Source organism: Caretta caretta, chromosome 5, assembly GCF_965140235.1.
Source record: "Caretta caretta isolate rCarCar2 chromosome 5, rCarCar1.hap1, whole genome shotgun sequence".
NCBI classification, from domain to species: domain Eukaryota; kingdom Metazoa; phylum Chordata; order Testudines; family Cheloniidae; genus Caretta; species Caretta caretta.
In genome coordinates, this window is record NC_134210.1 from 33,950,991 (window position 1) to 33,974,111 (window position 23,121).

Here is a 23,121-nt window from a genome sequence, read left to right on the forward strand (position 1 = left end):
CAGGATCTTAACACATACCTTGAGTTATATTAATAGGCCTTTTTGTTCAGACTAATTTATTTTTTGTCGCCTTTTTGCATCTTTTCCCATCAACATTTGCTATAGGTTATTGTGACATCTTTTAAACTTACACTTACTTTTTACATTTGACCTTGCAATTAGGGTAAATTTGCAGGCCCAATTATTATAGGAGTGTGTGTGTCCATTAAAATAATAGCACAAGTTAAACACCTAATTAATTAACGTACACACTCCAGATTGAAGGGTGGACTATTGCAGGAAAACGATGTATCTCACCTGTGTGTACTTGTTTCATCTCATATTTTAGAATTATCTATGGATCTTAATATTTTTAATGTCTCCCTGAGAGGAGGAATAATGAAAAAATGAAACTTGCTATATTATAAAAGGAAACATAATTTTAAAATTTTTATCTAAACAAAAAGACCCTATTCTTTTAGAATGTAGACAAAATAGAACCTGCAACATTTTCACTGAACTAACTGTGGCTTAAGATGTTATGGCAAAATTAAGCATACATTACATCTAAGGTCAAAAGAATAAATAACAAATCCAGCACTTCCTGTAATAATAATAATTAAACATATAAAATCCTGTTCTAATTTAAATGAACACCTGAGACTAAATTCAGTATTGGTGCTGAGTTTGTGATTACTGTCTGAATGACAGCTAGTCTATTCTAAGCAGATCCTGTCTTTTGTTTCCCCATTTTTCTTCTTTCCCCTTCCAACCTACTTTTGTCTCATCGAATTGTCTTGTCTTTTAGGCCCCAGTTTCGCAATGGAACCACTCACAGTGGGTAAAGTTAAGCATGTGTCTTTGCAGGATCAAGGGTCTTAGCCTGTCTTTCTTTGGGGCAGAGACTCAATGTTAACAACCCCAAAAGGTCAAAATCATGAGTCAGACTCCAAAAATCATCAGATTTTCTTAACCATCATAAGAAATTTTAAAAATAATAAGTTTGGGGTCTTCTTATTTACATTCTGACCTTTGAACCATTAAGGTGCCCTTGGGTTACATTTTCAAGCTTTTCTTTGACTACAAAGACTAGAAACTTCCTTTTTGTTTTTAAATGACAGCTAAGATTCTTACCTAATCAGTGATCTCCAGGAGCTGGGGCTTTAAGCAAAATACCAAATATCACAAGACTCTTGACAAAATCATAAGACGTGGCAGCATGGGGACTGTCATTTACTATTTATGCCTGGTACAACAGAGGCCTGACCTGGTTGAGGCATCTAGGTACTTCAACATTAGATAGGTTAAGTCATAATAGTGAAAGCAGATACAACTTCTGAAGCCAATGAATGTTGTGCCTATTTATACTGGGCTGGATTTAACCTTGAAGTCAGTGAAAGTTTTCATAGACAAATCAGCGTTGTCTTATAAAAACAGAACAGAAATCGTCATAACATAGCATAGCATAATAATGCTTCTCCCAAGACTTTGCCAACCAGAATTTTGGACTTAGAACTACTTTTATTTTTTGCTCTTAATACATTTTATGTTGCCTCAGTGTGGTTTTAATTTGCTGGCTTTTACATACTTTGCAAACATCAGAAAAGTAAGAAGTAACAACCATTTTTGATAAAAATTTCAAAAGCTCCAAAATGACTTAGCAGACTAAGTCCCATTTTCAAAGTCCCTTTGACTTGCAATGAGATTTAGGCTCCTAAGTACCTAACAATCTCTTTAGAAAATGGGACTTAGGCTTCTGTCACTTAGATGCTTCTGAAAATCTTATCCTTTGTGCATTTCTATGGAAGGTCTGAAGAGTATTCCAGTAACTGCTCCTTTCCCATTATACAGTATACTTCATAGTATGTATAGTGTATGTCATTATCTGCCTATATCACTGTATGTATGTTCAGTAATGTACAGTATTGCACAGTTTGACAAGTTTGTTTTTAAAATGCTAAAAGATTTACATTATTTAAGTGTCTTCTTTCCTCTTGGTGTTTTCTTAAGGTCTCGTGATGTAGCTGTAGTAAATGTTTCCATGAATTTCACACCCAATAAAATCAATATCCAAAAGAAAAACTGTAATATGGATAAAAAAGAAACAGTATGCATAAATGCCACAATTTGTTTTGAAGTCAGACTAAAGTCTAAAGAAGATACATTAAATGAAACCAGTAAGTAGACAGCAAGTCATCGAATCTTTGCATGAAAACCTGCTCTATTTGCATTTGAGTTTGTTTTGGTTTGTCTTTTGGTTTTGGTAGGTTGGTTTGGGTTCCCTCCTCCCCCCAAAAAACAGCATGCAACTCTGAAATGATTATTTTTAAGTATGATATTCACAATCTATAAAAATATTAAAATTGTTAAAATTTTATTACAGTTTATTTTTAAAAAAACAGCAAAAATAAATGGGGAGAAAAAAGAGTAGGGAGATGTCTATCTGCTTATAATCCTATCCACATAGGTTTTATTATTTCAATTATCTTTGTAGGTATACAGTATTGGGCTACGCTTGACTCACAAAGACAGATATCTCGAAGCTTGTTCATGGAAAGTCAAGAAAGGAAGATACAAAAAAATATCACTGTCAAAGGGTCAGAATGTATTAAACATAACTTCTACATGTTGGCAAGTAAATCATATAAAGTGGCTTTATTTTCTCATTGTTACACTACAGTTATCTCTAAGTGCATTTTTATTGCATTAATGCTAAAATAGATTTAAAAAGGCTCCTTACATTCACGATCATTGTCAATAGCCGGTATACACATTATTAATCAGTTTCATAGTATTAATATTTTTGACTATATATTAAATTCTCCTAGCTCAATTTATTTTTATTTCTTTGTTATTTATATTTAAAATCCAAATAACACATTTGGGCTGAATTCATCAGCCATGTAAAGGATGGTGGTGATGACTTAGGTGTGAGCAAAAGAGTCAGCTGGAAGATGTGAGATGAAAGTGTAATTTGCACATTGGTGCAATTCTTTGCTAGTGTAACTCTAATTAGGGTTGGGACAGAGTATGTGTGAGATGACCAGAGCTAGACCTCTTTACTATGAAAAAATAAATGTAAAGCAGTTAGCAGTTCATATGAAAGGTCCATTATGATCATTGGTTTTATAGAATCATTAGGGATTTACACTATTCAATACCTATTCTTAAAACATCTAGCGCTGAATGCTCAAAAGGATTTCGGCATTGTCACACTGAGCCCAATGACTGGCCCAACTGACTCTTTAAAGGGGAAAAAATGAGAGCACAAGCATGAGAATGACTGACTCTGTAGCCTGATGCTTGGACTACTTACCCAGGATGTGGGAGACACAGCATCCAGTCCCCCTGCTCCAGTGATTCTTTCATTATTTATCCACAGTGCAAATTCATCAACAGGAGAGACAGAGTGACTCCCTATATCAGAATATCCCATAGTATAATGGTTAGAGCACTCATTTGAGAGGTGGCAGCTCCTCCTCCTCTCCACCCCTCAAGCTGCTTTGTGTAAGCTCGCCTATGGGAGCCCAATCCGTTAGGCAGCCTGTGAGCACATCTACTGCATCAGGCCTCTTGGGGGAGTTACGGGACCAAACACCTTTCTTCCCGTGGTCTGTGAATCACGCAAGGGCTTAGGTGGGAGATAGGCATCTGGACGCTCACAGGGAGGCAGCAGTGCACTTGCTCAGAAACACAAGTGCCTAAGGAGCTTTTACAGCAAAAACTTAGGTGGCGGGCGAGTTGAGATGCCTACAAGGTCATTGGGAGTTTTGTGCATCGCAGTGGTCCGAGAACTGGGACCTACGTTCCTAACTCCTGTTGTGCACCCATATCCTAGCAACTCCACAGTTGCTTGCTGAAAAAATTACCCTACTGGTATATGATGCATAAGATTTGCTTGAACGTGCAATATGTGTAAGAATAATGGGCACAGATTCATCCCTGGCACAAAAGGGCACTCCATTCATGTCCGTGGGCCTCGTATTTGCCTATTCCAGGGCTGCCTTTGAAAAATAAGAAGTATAAAAGTAACTGTAAATGTTGACGCATTTAAGGTCTTGAATGATTGTGCATTGGTAGAGGGATGGACTAGATGACCTTTTGTGATCCTATGGGACATGTATTTTGGAGGTTTTGGTTGGAAACCAGCTGGTCGTCATTAGCTAACTAGACCAAGTTGTTCCTTTTCCAGATATTTTTCCTACACTGTGGTTCTGATGAGAATGAGACTGAAAAATATTGCACTTGGGGGGGGTTCTCCGTATTTATTCTCCTTTAGAGGCTTCCATACCAATAGTGGTTTTAAGGGAAAATGTCAAACAGTTTCATTTATTTCATTTCTAGGACAAGCCTGATTTTCAGAACTCTGTAAAGGTTTTGTTGGAGTTCAATTTTTCCAACCCAGAGAATGGGCCAGTTCTCGATAGTGACCAGCCGAACTCAGCGTATGAATATGTAAGTCATTAAGATTCATTGCTAATATCTAGAGTATTTAAGCTGAGATTCACCCCTCTCCAGACAGCTCCTGCAAGGCCTAGAGCTGGATGGCTTAGTCCATAAATTGGCTAGGGCTGGACAGTGAGGATGGAGGGGCCAGGCTGGGAGATGCATTCTCCCATGAAACCTCCATTGGTGGGGACTTTGACTTCAGTGGCATTTGAATCAGGTTGTGAAGCTCTAACTGAATTTTAAAGCTGAATGACCTGCCCATAGGACACTCCAGCGAAAGGAGGCAGCTGTATCTAGTCTACAAATTAGAGCAGGGGAATGTGTCAGGACTCATTGGTACTATTCACAATTTTGCCACTGACTCACTCTGTGATTTTGGTTAAATCACTTAACCTTTCTGTTCATCCATGCGTAGGTATCCCTCTTCTGCAGCTGGGTAATAACACCCAATAATTTCACAGGGTAGCAGGAGGCTTCATTAACTAATAACAACAAAGGTCTCCATGACAGTCAAACAAAAGGTGTTTTATAATGTAAAATACATAATGACTTGAAATGCTGATACTTAGATTTTGATTATACTTATAACAAAATGTGAATACAACTATCAATATTATTGTTGCAGATTCCTTTCACAAAAGACTGTGGAATCAAAAATAAATGTATTACAGATCTCGTTCTGATTATAACAACAAGTATAGCTGGAGACAGGTAACTACACTGAAACTTAATATAGCTGCCATACTAATAAAATAGAGATTCTGTGTTCTGATAGAATACTGGTGATCAATGTTGTCTCAATCAAAGACAAAACAGTATGGCCATGGGAAAAAGTTCCATTGCTTAATTTTTTTTTATCAGTTTGTAATGTAAAGATAATTAACACAATTATTTTATTTTATTTTACAGTTCCTCTCCATTCATCATAAAGTCAAGCAATGATAAGTTCAACGTGCTACTGTCTGTCAGGAATAAAAAAGACAGTGCCTATAATACCAGAGTCTTAGTACAGTACTCTCCAAACATTATTTTTGCTGGAATTGAGGTATAGATTTTTCAATTATCACAATCTGATGGAGAGATTTGAGGGGGTTGGTCTATTAAGCTGCTAAACTAGGGACATCAGTTTGAGAATTATCATGGGACTAAAATTCATTAGGCCAGTGCAAACCAAGCACCATTATGGTCTTTAAGGAAATGGGTGAGAAACAGTACTGTTCAACTGAGGATGATGTCAGAGCAGTGAAGATACATAGGGCCTAAATCTGCCTTCACTCCCACCAGAGAGACAAGCTGGGTGAGGTAATATCTTTTATTGGACCAATTTCTGTTGGTGGAAGAGACAAGCTTTTGAGCTTCACAGAGCTTTTCCTCATGTTCTTCAGCTTTAGCCTGGATGCTCTGGTTATCTTCTCCAGACCTGAGGAAGAGCTCTGTGAAGTTTGAAAGCTCATCCCTTCCATCAACCGAAGTAGGTCCAATAAAAGATATTACCTTACCCACCTTGTCTCTCTTATATCCTGGGACTGACACAGCAACAGCATCAAAGCAAATTCACTTACATCAGGAAGACGATGTAACTCTTTTGACTTAAAGGAACCATATTCATTGGTGTAAGTGAAAGGAGGAATCAGTTCCATGAATGCAGTCTTGGAGGAAGCTCTGCATCATATCATCATAGTCAAAGGGCAAGAAGGAGCACCTACAGCAGCAACAGTTGGGAAGAGGGGATTATGAAATGCACGGGAAGGAGAGAATAACAATATGTGCTTTGCTGACATTCTGATATCAGGGGTACGGGGAAGCACCTTATCAGTTAAAACAAATATTAATAATAAACATGTGATGACCTCAGGGCTATAGAAAGTTAATGATAAACAATTCTGAAGTTACCAAGATGATTGGTTTGATTAGATGTCAAGAATTTAAAATGCTGTTGATCTATTTATCATGGGCCTGCTTTTTAAAAGTGTGCATGTAATTATGTGCCTAAGTTGTGTACACAGTTTCCACCATTATATGTACAAATCAAGTATTTGTGCATACAAATGGCCAGTTAGATCCAGTGCTTGATTGCATGATTCCTGGTGTGTATGAAGTAAATGCTAGATTTATATGGAGTCATGGTAATTGTGCTTGCAAGTAGGCGTGATTGTGCATGCATTTTTGTGCATTCTGAGTATGAAACAAGAACATTATAGGAGAAGTGTAAACAAGCCAAGACAGCTGGGAAAGCAGAAGAATTAAAAGCATTGCACAAAGCAGTGAGGAAATAACAAATGTTGGACAAGAAAAGTTTTGGAATGAAGACACTCAACAACTGGCAGGAGCAGCAACAAAACAAGATATGAAAATGATATACAAAAGGGTTAAGGTGTACAGAAACACAATCAGGGCAATAATGCAAGTTGTCAGACAGCCTCCAGTGAATTAACAACCAATGTCAAAGAGGTGATTAAAGTCTGGAAAGGAACATTTTGACAAAATGCTGAACCCTGTAGTGGGAATGTGGATTAAAGATGTCTGCTGCTTTCATCAACTTCACAAAGGCATTTAATTTGGTTTGGAGTGAAGTATTGTGGAAAGTAGTAACATCTATATGGAGTTCCAGCTAGGATAACCGCAGTGAAAAAAGTTATGTATGAAGTCTCCTGTTCTTCTGGTGGAAGATTAAGCATCTGATTCAAGTAAGAGGGGTGTAAAACAAGAGGGCATGGAATAACCAACACTATTTATCATGTTCCTAAATTAGATGTTAAGAATAGTAGATGAGATGGAGGGTGTGACATTGTGTGATCTAGAATTAAGTTCTGTAGCTTATGCAGATGACATTGTACAACTGCCAGACACCTTTGATTTAAATATGATACTCTTCACTACCAGGGAAAATTGGTGTAGTCAACTTGGACTTACAATACATGCCAAGAAGATGAAGTGGTTGCATCTTGTGAAATGGACAATAGATGAAGTGTTGAAATGCAGCAGTGGTGAAGCCATTGAACAAGTGAAATTTTATGTGTACCTAGGAAGCTTGATCATTGTCGATGGTTCCATCAAAGTTGAGGTTAAAACATGTACTTTGGCTACCAAAGTGAAAATTTATCAAGCGAGTTTATTAACGTAGTACTCTGGAAGTAGCTGCATTAAATTAAATGGATATCAGAAGGCTTTAGGCAGTAGAGATGAGAGTTCTTTGGAAGATGGCAGGTATAAAAAGTGGGATGATGTTAAAAGAAATGAAGTTAGGAGGAGAGTAGAATGTGAAATCGGAGATCGTTATGAGATTGGCTGCAATCAAAAATATTATAATGGTGGGGACATTGGACAAGATAAACGGTAGAAAGGAAGCCAAATAAATTAATGCAAAAGACAACCAGGGTCAGTCAGACCTAGAGGCTGATCAGACTTGGTGATGGAACATCATACATAGGGACATGACCAAGCTGGGCTTAGTGGAGGTATGAATCATAGGACTGGAAGGGACCTTGAGAGGTCATCTAGTCCAGTCCCCTGCACTCTTGGCAGGACTAAGTATTAGCTAGACCTTTCCTGACAGGTGTTTGTCCAACCTGCTCTTAAAAATCCCCAGTGATGGAGATTCCACAACCTCCCTAGGCAATTTATTCCAGTGCTTAACCACCTTTTGACAGTTAAGAAGTTTTTCCTAATGTCCAAACTGAACCTCCCTTGCTGCAATTTAAGCCCATTGCTTCTTGTCCTATCCTCAGAGGTTAAGAACAACAATTTTTCTCCCTCCTCCTTGTAACAACCTTTTACATACTTGAAAACTGTTATCATGTCCCCTCTCAGTCTTCTCTTTTCCAGACTAAACAAACACAGGGTTTTTTTTCAATCTTCCCTCATAGGTCTTGTTTTCTAGACCTTTAATCATTTTTGTCACTCTTCTCTGGATTCTCTCCAATTTGTCTACATCCTTCCTGCAATGTGGCGCCCATAACTGGACACAATGCTCCAGTTGAGGCCTAATCAGCGTGGAGTAGAGTGGAAGAATTACTTCTTGTGTCTTGCTTACAACACTCCTGCTAATACATCCCAGAATGATGTTCGCTTTTTTTTTTTTTTTTTTTTTTTGCAACAGTGTTACACTGTTGATTCATGTTTAGCTTGTGGTCCACTATGACCCCCAGATCCCTTTCCCCAGTACTCCTTCCTAGGCAGTCATTTCCCATTTTGTATGTGTGCAACTGATTGTTCCTTCCTAAGTGGAATACTTTGCATTTGTCCTTATTGAATTTCATCCTATTTACTTCAGACCATTTCTCCAGTTTCTCCAGATCATTTTGAATTTTAATCCTATCCTCCAAAGCACTTGCAACCCCTCCCAGCTTGGTATCATATGCAAACTTTCTAAATGTATTCTCTATGCCATTATCCAAATCATTGATGAAGATATTGAACAGAACTGGATCTAGAACTGATCCCTGCGGGACCCCACTCATTATGTCCTTCCAGCATAACTGTGAACCACTGATAACCACTCTCTGGGAATGGTTTTTCAACCAGTTTTGCACTCACCTTATAGTAGCTCCATCTAGGCTGCATTTCCCTAGTTTGTTTGAGAAGGTCATGCGAGACAGTGTCAAAAGCTTTACCAAAGTCAAGATATACCATGTCTACCACTTCCCCATCCACAAGGCTTGTTACCCTGCCAAAGAAAGCTATCAGGTTGGTTTGACACAATTTGTTTTTGACAAATCCATGCTGACTGTCACTCATCACCTTATTATCTTCTAGATGTTTGCAAATTGATTGCTTAACTATTTGTTCCATTATCTTTCCGGGTACAGAAGTTAAGCTGACTGGTCTGTAATTCTCCGGGTTGTCTTTATTTCCATTTTTATAGATTGGTACTATATTTGCCCTTTTCCGGTCTTCTGGAATCTCTCCAGTCTTCCATGACTTTTCAAAGATAATCGCTAATGACTCAGATATCTCCTCAGTCAGCTCCTTGAGTATTCTAGAATGCATTTCATCAGGCCCTGGTGACTTGAAGACATCTAATTTGTCTAAGTTATTTTTAACTTGTTCTTTCCCTATTTTTGCCTCTTCTGATCCTACCTCATTTTCACTGGTAGTCACTATGTTAGACGTCCAATCACCACCAGCCTTCTTGGTGAAAACCGAAACAAAGAAGTCATTAAGCACCTCTGCCATTTCCACATTTTCTGTTATTATTCCCCCCCCCCCCCGGCCCCTCATTGAGTAACGGGCCTACCCTGTCCTTAGTCTTCCTCTTGCTTCTAGTGTATTTGTAGAATGTTTTCTTGTTACCCTTTATATCTCCAGCTAGATAGATCTTGCTTTGTGCCTTGACCTTTCTAATTTTGTCCCTATGTACTTGTGTTAGTTGTATATACTCATCCTTTGTAATTTGACCTAGTTTCCACTTTTTGTAGGACTTTTTTTTTAGATCATTGAAGATCTTCTGGTTAAGCTTGGGTGGTCTCTTCCCATACTTCCTGTCTTTCCTTCACAGTGGGATAGTTTGTGCCCTTAATAATGTCTCTTTGAAAAACTGCCAAATGTCTTCAATTGTTTTTCCCCTTAGAGTTGCTTCCCACAGGATCTTATCTACCAACTCCCTGAGTTTGCTAACGTCTGTCTTCTTGAAATCCATTGTCTTTATTTTGCTGTTCTCCCTCCTACTATACCTTAGAATCATGAACTCATCATTTCATGATCACTTTCACCCAAGCTGCCTTCCACTTTCAAATTCTTAGCAGTTCCTCCCTATTTTTCAAAATCAAATCTAGAACAGCCTCTCCCCTAGTAACTTTCTCCACCTTCTGAAATAAAAAATTGTCTCCAATACATTCCAAGAACTCATTGGATACTCTGTACCCTGCTGTGTTATTTTCCCAATAGATGTCTGAGTAGTTGAAGTCCCCCACTTCACCACTGAATGGTGACACTGTACTGCTCCCCATATTTGTAAAGATGCTTTGGGATGAGAAGAGAATTCTTTTGCATGTAGGCATATTTTAAACTCAAGCCCTATGCATTTTGTGAAGTGCTCTGTACACTTTCACTGATAATAATAGTAATTCTGATATAACTTTATATAACAATATTATGATAAAAATATTTTACATATGTTATGAAACAAATGTAGAAAGTCATATCCATTAACAATTTGAATTTTAGATTATGATGATGATGGAATGTAACTATTACAAAGAATGTGATATACTTCTGGACTGTTTAATTTTTAATTAACACATTTTTAAAATGTTTCACATAAAAGTGAAATCACTCTTGTAATGATGTGACTCTTTCTGTCTAGGGTATACAGAAAGATAGCTGTGAATCCAATCACAATATTACCTGTAAAGTGGGATACCCTTTCCTAAAGTCTGGAGAAGAGGTAGGAAACTGTTAATGGAATATTTTTGGAGAGGGCAGCAGCCCTGTATGGCAGCTGTCCATCCTGAGCTTTGCTACATGATCAGTTATGTATTTATGCACCAATTAAGCTTCTAGATGTAAATAAATCTCAAATAACTCCATGTCAATGAAAAAAGAACTCCCCACACACACACACACACACACACCTCACTGTGCCTCCGTAAAATAAAACTCAAAAGGTCCCCTTTCTATATAGGTCTAGATTTTGTCTCTATGGAAATAGCCATGTAAGATCCAGGAAATGCCATGATGTTCTCCCCCCCCCCCCCCGCACATTTAACTTTCAATTCTTCACGGAAGAAACCTAGCCTCTATAATGAATGGGGAGAGATAGGTACCTTAGAATGTGATTCACAAAAGCCATGTGTGAGAGAGGTGTGTCCTAAACCCTGCCCCTCTCACAGAGATAGTTGTCTCATTCCAGGATGCAGGGACGCACCTGGCTCTGCTAGTCAACCACAAACAGAAACCTTTCTCTTGGAATCAGGCAGTTTAGCCACCTAAGTTGGGTTTTGTGAGAATGAGTTAGGCATGTGCGTCACTCACACAAAACAGGAGGTTAAGATGACACCCACCTTATAACTTTTAGCTCAGTGGTTATGGCACTCAATTAAAGAGCAGGAGCACTGTGCCTTGGGTATCCCACCTTCCAGGTGGATGCTTTAGCTAGCAGGTTACAGAGTCATTCTCTCTCTCTCTCTCGCTCTGTTTCTGGCCCTATGGCTCTTTAAGAATTTATCCACAATGAAACCACTTCAACGGGTGAGACTAAAGGAGCCCCACATTGAAATATCCCCATCAGACAAAAGGGGGAGTTGAATCAGGGTCCTCCACATCCCACGTGAGTGCTCTAACCACTGAGCTAAAAGTTATAACATTGCTGCTGCCACCGCCTTTTCCATTCTAAATGGGACCCAACATGATGATCAGCCTACGAGCACACCTACTGAATGGGGCCTCACATGCGAGATAGGCAGGCAAACATCAAACTTTCCCCAGTTCCAGATCGCTCTGGGGCTTACTCAGGAGATAGGTGTCTGGATTCTTCCACTGAGGCAGCAGTGCACATGCTCAGAGAGAGCTTTTACCCTGGAAATGTAGGCACTGATTTTACATGCCTGAGGGTTCAGCAGGAGTTTTGTGGCTGGCTCTACCACAGGCCCTGCCCCCACTCCACCCCATCCCACCCCCTCCCTTGAGCCTGCCGTGCCCTTGCTCCTTCCCCTTCCCCCACAGAGCCTCCTGCACACCATGAAACAGCTGATTGGGAGGTACGGGGAGGGAGGGGAGGTGCTGATTGACGGGGCTGCTGCTGGATGGGAGACGCTAGGAGCCGGGGTGGGAGCTGATGTGGGGACTACTGATGTATTACTGCGGCTCTTTGGCAATGTACATTGGTAAATTCTGGCTCCTTCTGAGGCTCAGGTTGGCCATCCCTGAGCTAGATGAAAGAAAATTTCCTGTAACCTCAACATTTTGCATAAGAAACATACCTAGAGACCTGGAAGTAAAAATGTTTAAACAATTGTAAACTATTTCTTTATATTTTAGGAATAAATTTCTGGTAGCCCAGATGTATTCTTTGGTGATTAAATCAAATGTCCAGATGCAGCACTTTAAATTTGGACTTCAGTGTTTGTAAAATAGCTTAAAATAAGGACAATCAATTGCACTTAAATTGCTCTCGGATAAAATATCTTATTCCTTTTATTCTGGGGTACACCAAATCTTGTGCAGATATAATAAATTACCTTAGATTCTCTCTCACACACCAATATACACACTTTTCCAATTCCAGTCTCTGAACAGTAGCAACTAGATAAACTGTTCTTTCCATGTAGACAAATCAGGACAAACCCCACTTATTATTCCCATTCGCAGCTTCTTAAGAGTCTTCTCATTTTACTTTCCAACTGTTATTGTCAGTTTGTCGGTGGCTAGAGTCCTTCAATTCCCACTCAGTCTGAAAACCTAGATGTTTCATACCCTCATTTGCATTCAGATATTAATTCGTCTAATTGGCTGATAAACAGTCCCAGTAAATTCCTGTTCTAGGTCTCTTCCTGACTTCCTTATATGCTCAAATTGCCCATACAATGTTCTCTGGATCACTTATACTAAAGTTGTGCACACATTTAAACCAATGGAGAAATAAAGAGCTTGAATTCAAATTCCTTTAGATTAACAAACTGTAAGATTGCTATATCACATAATTACCAAATGCTACATTTTCATTAAACCAAAGCAAAACTGCTACGGTGTAATCTGTCTAGTGATGCTGAGAGGTGCATGTTTAGAACAGAGCTTCCAAAGCCTTCCAAGTGACCATGTAATGCTATATTGGCCTTAATTATAGTCATTAGTAAATTGTTGTAAAATCCAGGATTATTTATTTGTTTAGATTTCTTAAATACATTTTAAAAATACCTATTCAACACTCTAGGCACCTTTGCCATGTATTAAAAATGCCATCACATTAGTACGAACAGATGCAAACCCAGCAGCCTCTTCTAAATGAGGAAGGGAAACAGCCCATACCAGCTATACGACCAAGGCTTTGTATACAGATCCCTCCCTAAAGGCCTGATAGCTGTTGTACCAGGCTCTCGGGATCAACAGATGTGGAATTCTTAAATCAAGGAAATTAAATTTACAAATTTGGAATTTAAATATGTAATTTTATTTTAATTATCTTTTATACACACATTATATATTCAATTTTATTCTGAGCCACCAGTTTTGAAAAATTGGCCCTGCAGTGTGATAACCTGATTGCTATTGGATTTCCTTTTCATTTTGGGCAAAATCCTGAAGTCCTACTCGTTCAGTTAGATGGACTGAAAACTCAGTATGGACTCATAGATTTTTGACTTAGGAATTTTGCCAGTTTTCATCTGAATACATTTTAATGTTTAGCTGAGTATTACTCTCCTTTTCTTAGTATCTTTTTAAAATATGTGTTTTCTCCCCCAGATTTCTTTCAGAATAGTATTCCAATTCAACGCTTCTTATCTTCTGGAAAATGCTACTGTTCAGGTGTATGTAACAAGGTTAGTTACCAAAATTGCTTTTATATCTCAAACTTTCCTTTTAGTTACTGTATAGCTTGCGCTCCAGCTGGTATGACAGAGATGGGGAGTTTTTTTTTGGGGGGGGGGGGGGGTTTGGTTCAAAAGAGAATATTAAATGTCTAGAATGGCCAGCTTTAGAGATGTACAGAACTATTGGTTTGTTTGAGGCTATCAAATGATGTGGATTAAATAAATGGACATTCATTTATAGAGGCCAATGAGACGAGTGACTCAGATTTTCTAGCCTCAACCACAGAAGACATCTGTTCTGATAATAAAATTACCATACATTGTAACACAATTTGCAGTCTCTGCCAAGGAGAGAAGCCTAGGCCTCAAATAGCAATGGTGTTGCAGCAAGTCAAGATTGAGGTGCCTTGCCATAGCTGCATGGGTAAATTGGACTGCACCTGCCTGTAATATATGGTGTCACAGGAAATTACAGGGATTGTGTGATGGAGATTGCCCCTACTTGATATAATGTAGCTATTTTCAATCTACAGCAGTTTGTATTCTCATTTCTACAAGGGTGTAATTTTGACTTTGGCCTAATGCAGTATGTACCTTTTACTTACTGGAAAGAGCCATTTCAATTTATTTTTAAAAGACCATAATTAACTTGAAATGGCCAGTGGGATTTTTTATATCCACAGCTGCAGGTATTTCAGTCTCTCAGAGCCCTTCCCACCGACTATACATACTGTGTACTGAGGAGTATCATAATCTGACCAGAGTGGTATGTGTTGTTCTGTTCTAGTGACAGCGAAGAACCACTTGAGACCCTGACTGACAATGGAGGAGACGTTAGAATCCCAGTAAAATATGAAATGGGATTAATATTTTTAAGGTATTAATGTTTTTCTGTATTTAATTTTCTAGTATGGGATACAGCAGACATTTAAAGAGACTATTGTGTGGTTTTGCTGTTAGCTTGTACTTGGTAGTGTAGACAAAAGACAAACACTGGTCTCGTGAATAAAAAGCAAAGGGTTTATTGAAATGGATCAGTCACTGTCCGCAGCAGGCTGCAGCCACTTTTTATTTATCTACATGTGATTTATAGGATGACTAGTGCAATAGCAGCTTTCGTTGACTCTCATACTTTGTTCTGTTCATTCAGAGGTGTGTCACGTGCGTTAGAAAGCATAGCTTTCCCCTCGTAGTGAAAACTAGCATTTTGTATTGGCCTTCTATTGTTTTTTTTTTTAAGGTTTCATAAATTAGCCTTAATTTCCAGATTCTCAAAAGCCTTTTAACAGTTCACATATACATTTTTAATTCAAGGGTTCTGCCATAGTAAAGATATATTCTTTGTTCTCAGGAACAGTTGAAATTCAGTTGAATTCCATCCTTAGAAATATGTGTGCAGGGTATGCCTACATATATCAATATGGGATGTGCTGTGTGTATATTTGTATATGTAAATGATTAGGCTGAATTCATTCCAACTGGGATTTTCAAAGTATCTGAAGGCAGTTAAGTGCCTAACTCCCATTTTTGCTTCTGAAAATTTCCCACTCTTTGTGTTACTTCGTTGACTTAAATCATCCCTAATAAATGGGTGTCAAATCTAGCTTTGAATACAGGTCCTCCCCATATGGAATAGAGTTAAATTTGACCCATCTGTTTTTTTCCACCTTTTCTCTTTTCTGTTTGTTTATTAGGATTCTGCCTATTTCGCATGGCACTAGGGTTGGAGTGAAGTACTGCTCAATGTGAGCAAGGCAGTGTAGAGTCAGGCCTTGAATCCATCTTTCTTTTATGAATGATTTGTTCTGATATAGTTTTAACCAAACAAGGGATTTGTAATGTACATTTGTACTTAAAAAGACACAAGCACTTCTTAGAAAATGTGCATTAATGGAAATAGTAGCACACTGTAATAAAACTAGCCCTGAAGGATTAACTTAAAGTAACAAAAAGTTCTCTATAATTAACTTAGAGTGCATGATTATAAAGGTTTTGTTATTTTTTTAACCCACAGTCATTTGAAAGATCCCAAAGAACCCCATATTATAATTGCCGCAAATGATACAGTTCCTGCTGTTATTAATACAACTGAGAACATTGGGGATGAAGTTAACATAAACTATAAGGTAAGAAACTGTACAATGACACTATAAAGGGACTAGTTCTGTTTTTGAACTTGGTTGAATGCACTTATGTCCTTTGCTAACCTATTACCTAAGTGTCACATTTGCAACATATTAAACCTCCTACAGCAGCATTTTGTGTTTTTTGCTTTCAAAATATTATATATCAGCGGTATTCAAATGTGATCTGTGGGCCATGGAGCCATTCAAGACGGTCAATGGGAAAGCATGTGCCATTGAAACTAGAAGCTTCCCTTAATTCATTACAGTTTGTACTTATTTTTGAAAATTGATATTTCCAGAAACTAGCTAGCTTTGAAGGAAGTACCATGCTCTAAGGACTTTGCATTTCTAATTAAATGAAGATGGCAAAGTAGAATACTTGGGCTGGAAGAGACATTTAGTGGGTTATAAATCCCTCACATTGTAGCAGGACTGATTTTAGTTATCTCTAAAACATCCCTGTTTCCCAGTTTTAAATCTAGCATTGAATATTAGTCCTATCCGTATGAAAAGTCTGAATCAGCAACTTTCTGTGTGTAATAGATGGGCCTTGGGAAAGGACTAACTCTATGCAGTAATTACAAAGGTGAAATTGTTATCCCTCTGTTATATTATATCCCACCTATGTCGTTGTTACCCACCCATACTTTTTAAACATTACAGTTTAGATACAGTATTCTCCAATCTTTGTGTTAATGTTAAAATTAAGAGATTGTTTGAGGTGGGATGATCTGATTTCTAAACCCTACCTGACTGAATAAAGGCAGAAGCTGAGGGGCTGCAAAGCGCGTAGTCAGAAATCTGATAGACAGTGTCCCTGCTACTAGCTTGGGACCCTGCTTGTAAGTGATAGTCCTCCTCCCCACCCCTTCCTGCAGAGTGCCGATTCAGAAGGAGCAGAAATTTGTGTGTGAGAGAGAGAGAAGCCACTGTGATCTGAGAAACAAGTCAGACTGAGTTGAGATAGGGAAGGAGGGGAGCTGCAAGAAGACTGTTGCTTTAGAGCTGTTCTAAGAGTCTTTGGGGAAGAACGTTCTTTTGAGCCAGCTAGTGCTGCTGCCAGAAGCCATTTCCTTTTCCCAACAATGGCTCCTCTACTGCTTCCCAAGTTAGAGCATTGTTTTGGACTTGAACACGGAGTTAAAAATAGAAAGAAAAGCCCCTAGGAACTCATGTAATACAAGCCCTAAAGGGAAAACAGATGAGTTGTACAAGGGAGTGGCAAGAAATGTAGAATATGTCAAAATAGAAACGCGGACTGAATCCTGTCTTTCTGTCTGCATCCACCTATTTATTCATCAGATACATAGTAAACTGCATTTGCTAATTCTGGAGTACAATTAATACCTGTCTGCTGCTTGAATAAAATTAGTGGAGCTCACATCATGCTCCCTTTCACCACTGGCTGACTGCATAGTTATGAAGGGTTAAATTTAGAGGCAAGAGCAACAAGGGTGATGTTATGGTGGACATGTGCTATAGACCACCGGATCAGAAGGATGAGGTAGACAAGGCTTTCTTCGGACAACTAACTGTAGTTTCCAGATCACAGGCCCTGCTTGTAATGGGGGACTTCAATCACCCTGGACTATAAGGTGGATAGAAAGCTGGCTAGATCATTGGGCTCAATAGGTAGTGATCAATGGCTCCATGTCTAGTTGACAGCCAGTACCAAGCGGAGTGCCCCAAGGGTCGGTCCTGGGGCTGGTTTTGTTCAATATCTTCATTAATGATCTGGAGGATGATGTGGATTGCACCCTTAGCAAGTTTGCAGATGACACTAAACTGGGAGGATTGGTAGATAGGATACAGAGGTCCCTAGACAAATTAGAGGATTGGGCCAAAAGAAATCTGATGAGGTTCAGCAAGGACAAGTGCAGAGTCCTGCACCTAGGAAAGAAGAATTCCATGCTCTGCTACAGGCTGGGGACCTACTGGCTAAGCAGCATTTCTGCAGAAAAAGACCTGGGGATTACAGTGGACGAGAGGCTGGATATTAGTCAGCAGTGTGCCCTTTTTGCCAAGAAGGCCAACGGCAAATTGGGCTGTATTAGTAAGAGCATTGCCAACAGATCGAGGGAAGTGATTATTGCCTTCTATTTGGCACTGGTGAGGCCACACCTGGAGTATTGTGTCCAGTTTTGGTCCCCCTACTACAGAAGGGATGTGGACAAATTGGAGAGAGTCCAGCAGAGGGCAACAAAAATTATTAGGGGGCAGGGCAACATGACTTACGAGGAGAGGCTGAGGGAACTGGGGTTATTTAGTCTGCAGAAGAGAAGAGTGATGAGGGATTTGATAGCAGCCTTCAACTACCTGAAGGGGGGTTCCAAAGAAGATGGAGCTAGGCTGTTCTCAGTGGTGGCAGATGACAGAACAAGAAGCAATGGTCTCAAGTTGCAGTGGGGGAGGTCTAGGTTGGATATTAGGAGACACTTCACTATTTCACTAGGAGGGTGAAATAAACCCAATCACTGGAATGGGTTACCTAGGGAGGTGGTGGAATCTCGATCCTTAGAGGTTTTAAGGCCTGGCTTGACAAAGCCCTGGCTGGGATGATTTAGTTGGTGTTGATCCTGCTTTGAGCAGGGGATTGGACTAGATGACCTCCCGAGGTCTCTTCCAACCCTAATATTCTATGATTCTATGAAGGGGGGGGGGGGGAACCACAGTCAAACACCAATAAGATAAGGAAGGTCCTAACTAGAAAACAGAAAATACAGAGTTGTTCTTGTTTCTTGTAGATTGAAAAAGGTGAACACTTTCCAGTGCCACAACTCACTCTGCAGATTTCATTCCCCAACTTGACTTTGTCCAAAAACCCCATTCTCTACCTAAGTGGATTGTCATTTTCAGATGTAAGTTATGACTATAAACATGAATGCACCTTCATTTTATTCTAAAGTTTAAATGTTTTTCTTCCATTTTTTTGTGTTTGGTGTCAGAAAATGAAAGACTCAATTTGATTACATATGGGCACTTAAATTTAGCTTTGATTGCAATCTACATGATAACTTGGATTTGGAATAAGATGTAAACCTTCTTGAAGAATTTCTAGAAATGTAGCCGTTCACAAAATAAGGCCTGCCTCGCTTTGGTGTTTGAACAATAATTTGAAGATATCAAGATTAATTTCATTTATTGTCAAGCGCGTGGCTTAGTGGTTAGGGCACTGAAAAGCTTCAGCAGCATCCTGCTTTTCACTGAAGCATATAGCTACATGCACACTACCTACCACTGCCAATGGTGTGCAGATTAGATGTAGCCTAAATTACCTCATAAAAGACTGTCATATTTGTAATGAGAAAGATAATAAAAATAATATGCTTCAATAGGTATGTCACCTTCATTTTGCTCTTCTATGCTCTGGTTATTAACAAATGTATAGAAATGGGTATACTATAAAATGATCTTGTTGTTACAGTTGCTAAATCTTAGGGTACTGACCTATTTCTGGAGCTTTTTCATGTTATTATTTTGGACCTTCGGGCAGTAAGAGAGATGTTGGTATTTTTTCTAACAGAATGCAGTCTGCCAAACCAGTCACCCTATAGATCCATTCAAGATCAATTCTGGGACGCTGTTTGTGGTGGCAAAAAAAAAAGAGCCTACAAAAGATACAAGTATGGTAAGCCTGTCTAAAATGTGTACATTCATTGCAGTATTTATCTGGAATGTTTTGAGTTGAATATTTCTAATAAATACTGTTAAGATATTCCTTCATATAATTTCGTCTTAAATATTTTAATAGCTGAAAGCGTTACCTTTAAAGGTAACATGCTATATTTTTTTATTAGCTCTTGCTGCAAAAACTGCACATGGAGCTGAACTACACATCCTTGGTCCAGATCTTCGACTTGTGTAAATCAGCGTAGCTCCGTTGACTTCAGTGGAACTATGCCTATTTACATCAGTGTAAATCTTTTATCCTTGTCCTTCTTGTCTAATGAAATAAATATTAAGTAATATTTTAAAGACCTGACCTTCCACTTCCTGGCAACTTTGTTTAGTCATTTCCAACTATGCAAAATTGGTACAAAATGCTAGCATTCTGATATGTTACATTTGAATTAAAAAGTAAGCTTGGTTATTTCTGTGTAATTTTTTTGTCTAGCCAAGCCCCGGTAATCAATATTCTTTTAGTGTTAATAACACATACAACTAACCTATAGTAAATTACAAATCACTAGTCTATACATCGGATGTTTTATTCTAGAGAGTCATATTAAAATGTTTAATTACTAATTCCTGTCCATAAACATTTAAACAGGACTGTGATACATACAACTGTGCATCTATTAATTGTACTCTGGCCCCATCTGATATAACTCAAGTGAACATTTCATTAAGATTATGGAAACCTACCTTTATAAAAGTAAGTAAGCCTTCTCCACATTGAGTATAACTATGGGTTTGAAACAATATTAAGCCAAATATAATGCTTAGACAGTTATATTTCTTTTAATCTTCAGTCTTCTAGTACTTGAAATTGTTTCCTTACTATTTTAAGAATTTCCTTGAAATTAACCTACATATATTCTGTTACTGAGGTACTCAGAACATCAGAATTAAAAATGCATTTTCACCAGAGCTGCATAGAAAAGAATTATTACCTACCTCTGATGTGATACCTCTGTGTATATCACCCAAAATAGCATTCAGATTATAGCTAATATTTCACATTGCAAACTCCTATTTCAGCAATTCAGTTTTTCAAAACTCTATTTCCCTTTAAATATCTAAGCTTTGCCTTGTTTTTTGGAGATGTATTAGGGTCCACTCCTGCAAACACTTATGTATGCACTTAACTTGATGCTCATTAATTATACCTACATGCTTAAGATATTCATGTGTGCAATTTTTGCAGGATCAGGACTTTAAATATGTCAGTCTTAATTTCATATTTTTTGTTTTTTTCCCATAATTTTAACTATACTTGGGGTTCAATCCTACAAGTACTGAGATGTACTACAAGTACTGGCATGTTGCAGGATCAGACCATAGGTCCATGTGCATTATTTCTGTCTTCACTGTTGTTTGAAACTTTCATAGAATCATAGAATATCAGGGTTGGAAGGGACCTCAGGAGGTCATCTAGTCCAACCCCCTGCTCAAAGCAGGACCAATCCCCAATTAAATCATCCCAGCCAGGGCTTTGTCAAGCCTGACCTTAAAAACTTCTAAGGAAGGAGATTCTACCACCTCCCTAGGTAACGCATTCCAGTGTTTCACCACCCTTCTAGTGAAAGTTTTTCCTAATATCCAACCTACACCTCCCTCACTGCAACTTGATGCCATTACTCCTTGCCTTTCATCTTCTACCACTGAGAATAGTCTAGAACCATCCTCTTTGGAACCACATCTCAGGTAGTTGAAAGCAGCTATCAAATCCCCCCTCATTCTTCTCTTCTGCAGACTAAACAATCCCAGTTCCCTCAGCCTCTCCTCATAAATCATGTGTTCCAGACCCCTAATCATTTTTGTTGCCCTTCGCTAGACTCTCTCCAATTTTTCCACATCCTTCTTGTAGTGTGGGGCCCAAAACTGGACACAGTACTCCAGATGAGGCCTCACCAATGTCGAATAGAGGGGAACGATCACGTCCCTCGATCTGCTCGCTATGCCCCTACTTATACATCCCAAAATGCCATTGGCCTTCTTGGCAACAAGGGCACACTGCTGACTCATATCCAGCTTCTCGTCCACTGTCACCCTTAGGTCCTTTTCTGCAGAACTGCTGCCTAGCCATTCGGTCTCTAGTCTGTAGCGGTGCATTGGATTCTTCCGTCCTAAGTGCAGGACCCTGCACTTATCCTTGTTGAACCTCATCAGATTTCTTTTGGCCCAATTCTCCAATTTGTCTAGGTCCCTCTGTATCCTATCCCTACCTGCCACCGTATCTACCACTTCTCCTAGTTTAGTATCATCCGCAAATTTGCTGAGAGTGCAATCCACACCATCCTCCAGATCATTTATGAAGATATTGAACAAAACCGGCCTCAGGACTGACCCTTGGGGCACTCCACTTGATACCGGCTGCCATCCAGACATGGAGCCATTGATCACTACCCGTTGAGCCTGACAATCTAGCCAACTTTCTACCCATTTTATAGTGTATTCATCCAGCCCATACTTTAACTTGCTGACAAGAATACTGTGGGAGACCATGTCCAAAGCTTTGCTAAAGTCAAGAAACAATACATCCACTGCTTTCCCTTCATCCACAGAACCAGTAATCTCATCATAGAAGGCGATTAGATTAGTCAGGCATGACCTTCCCTTGGTGAATCCATGCTGACTGTTCCTGATCACTTTCCTCTCGTAAGTGCTTCAGGATTGATTCCTTGAGGACCTGCTCCATGATTTTTCCAGGGACTGAGGTGAGGCTGACTGGCCTGTAGTTCCCAGGATCCTCCTTCTTCCCTTTTTTAAAGATGGGCACGACATTAGCCTTTTTCCAGTCATCCGGGACTTCCCCCGTTCGCCATGAGTTTTCAAAGATAATGGCCAATGGCTCTGCAATCACATCCGCCAGCTCCTTTAGCACTCTCGGATGCAACGCATCCGGCCCCATGGACTTGTGCACGTCCTGCTTTTCTAAATAGTCCCTAACCACTTCTTTCTCCACAGGGGGCTGGCCACCTACTCCCCATGCTGTGCTGCCCAGCGCAGCAGTCTGGGAGCTGACCTTGTTCGTGAAGACAGGCAAAAAAAGCATTGAGTACATTAGGTTTTTCCACATCCTCTGTCACTAGGTTGCCTCCCTCATTCAGTAAGGGGCCCACACTTTCCTTGGCTTTCTTCTTGTTGCCAAAATACCTGAAGAAACCCTTCTTGTTACTCTTAACATCTCTTGCTAGCTGCAGCTCCAGGTGTGAATTGGCCCTCCTGATTTCATTCCTACATGCCCGAGCAACATTTTTATACCCTTCCCTGGTCATTTGTCCAATCTTCCACATCTTGTAAGCTTCTTTTTTATGTTTAAGATCCGCAAGGATTTCACTGTTAAGCCAAGCTGGTCGCCTGCCGTATTTACTATTCTTTCGACACATCGGGATGGTTTGTCCCTGTAACCTCAATAGGGATTCTTTAAAATACAG

At 39.3% G+C, this 23,121-nt stretch overlaps 1 protein-coding gene and 1 long non-coding RNA gene across 3 annotated transcripts in view; one reads left to right on the forward strand and one right to left on the reverse strand.

Annotated features, from left to right (window-relative positions):
• The window catches only part of LOC125637173 (uncharacterized), a 180,424-nt gene that overhangs the window by 136,895 nt on the left and 20,408 nt on the right, over positions 1–23,121 (reverse strand). The window lies entirely within an intron of this gene.
• Positions 1–23,121, forward strand: part of ITGA1 (integrin subunit alpha 1) — a 151,716-nt gene that overhangs the window by 113,372 nt on the left and 15,223 nt on the right. For both annotated transcript variants that reach the window (XM_075128464.1, XM_048851355.2), the window contains 12 exons: positions 1,990–2,156; positions 2,474–2,610; positions 4,324–4,434; positions 5,054–5,139; positions 5,338–5,473; positions 10,733–10,813; positions 13,828–13,904; positions 14,683–14,772; positions 15,910–16,021; positions 18,766–18,879; positions 19,545–19,649; positions 20,292–20,396. In XM_075128464.1, the coding sequence (XP_074984565.1) occupies positions 1,990–2,156; positions 2,474–2,610; positions 4,324–4,434; positions 5,054–5,139; positions 5,338–5,473; positions 10,733–10,813; positions 13,828–13,904; positions 14,683–14,772; positions 15,910–16,021; positions 18,766–18,879; positions 19,545–19,649; positions 20,292–20,396 (1,321 nt within the window). The remainder of the gene's footprint in view (positions 1–1,989; positions 2,157–2,473; positions 2,611–4,323; positions 4,435–5,053; positions 5,140–5,337; positions 5,474–10,732; positions 10,814–13,827; positions 13,905–14,682; positions 14,773–15,909; positions 16,022–18,765; positions 18,880–19,544; positions 19,650–20,291; positions 20,397–23,121) is intronic.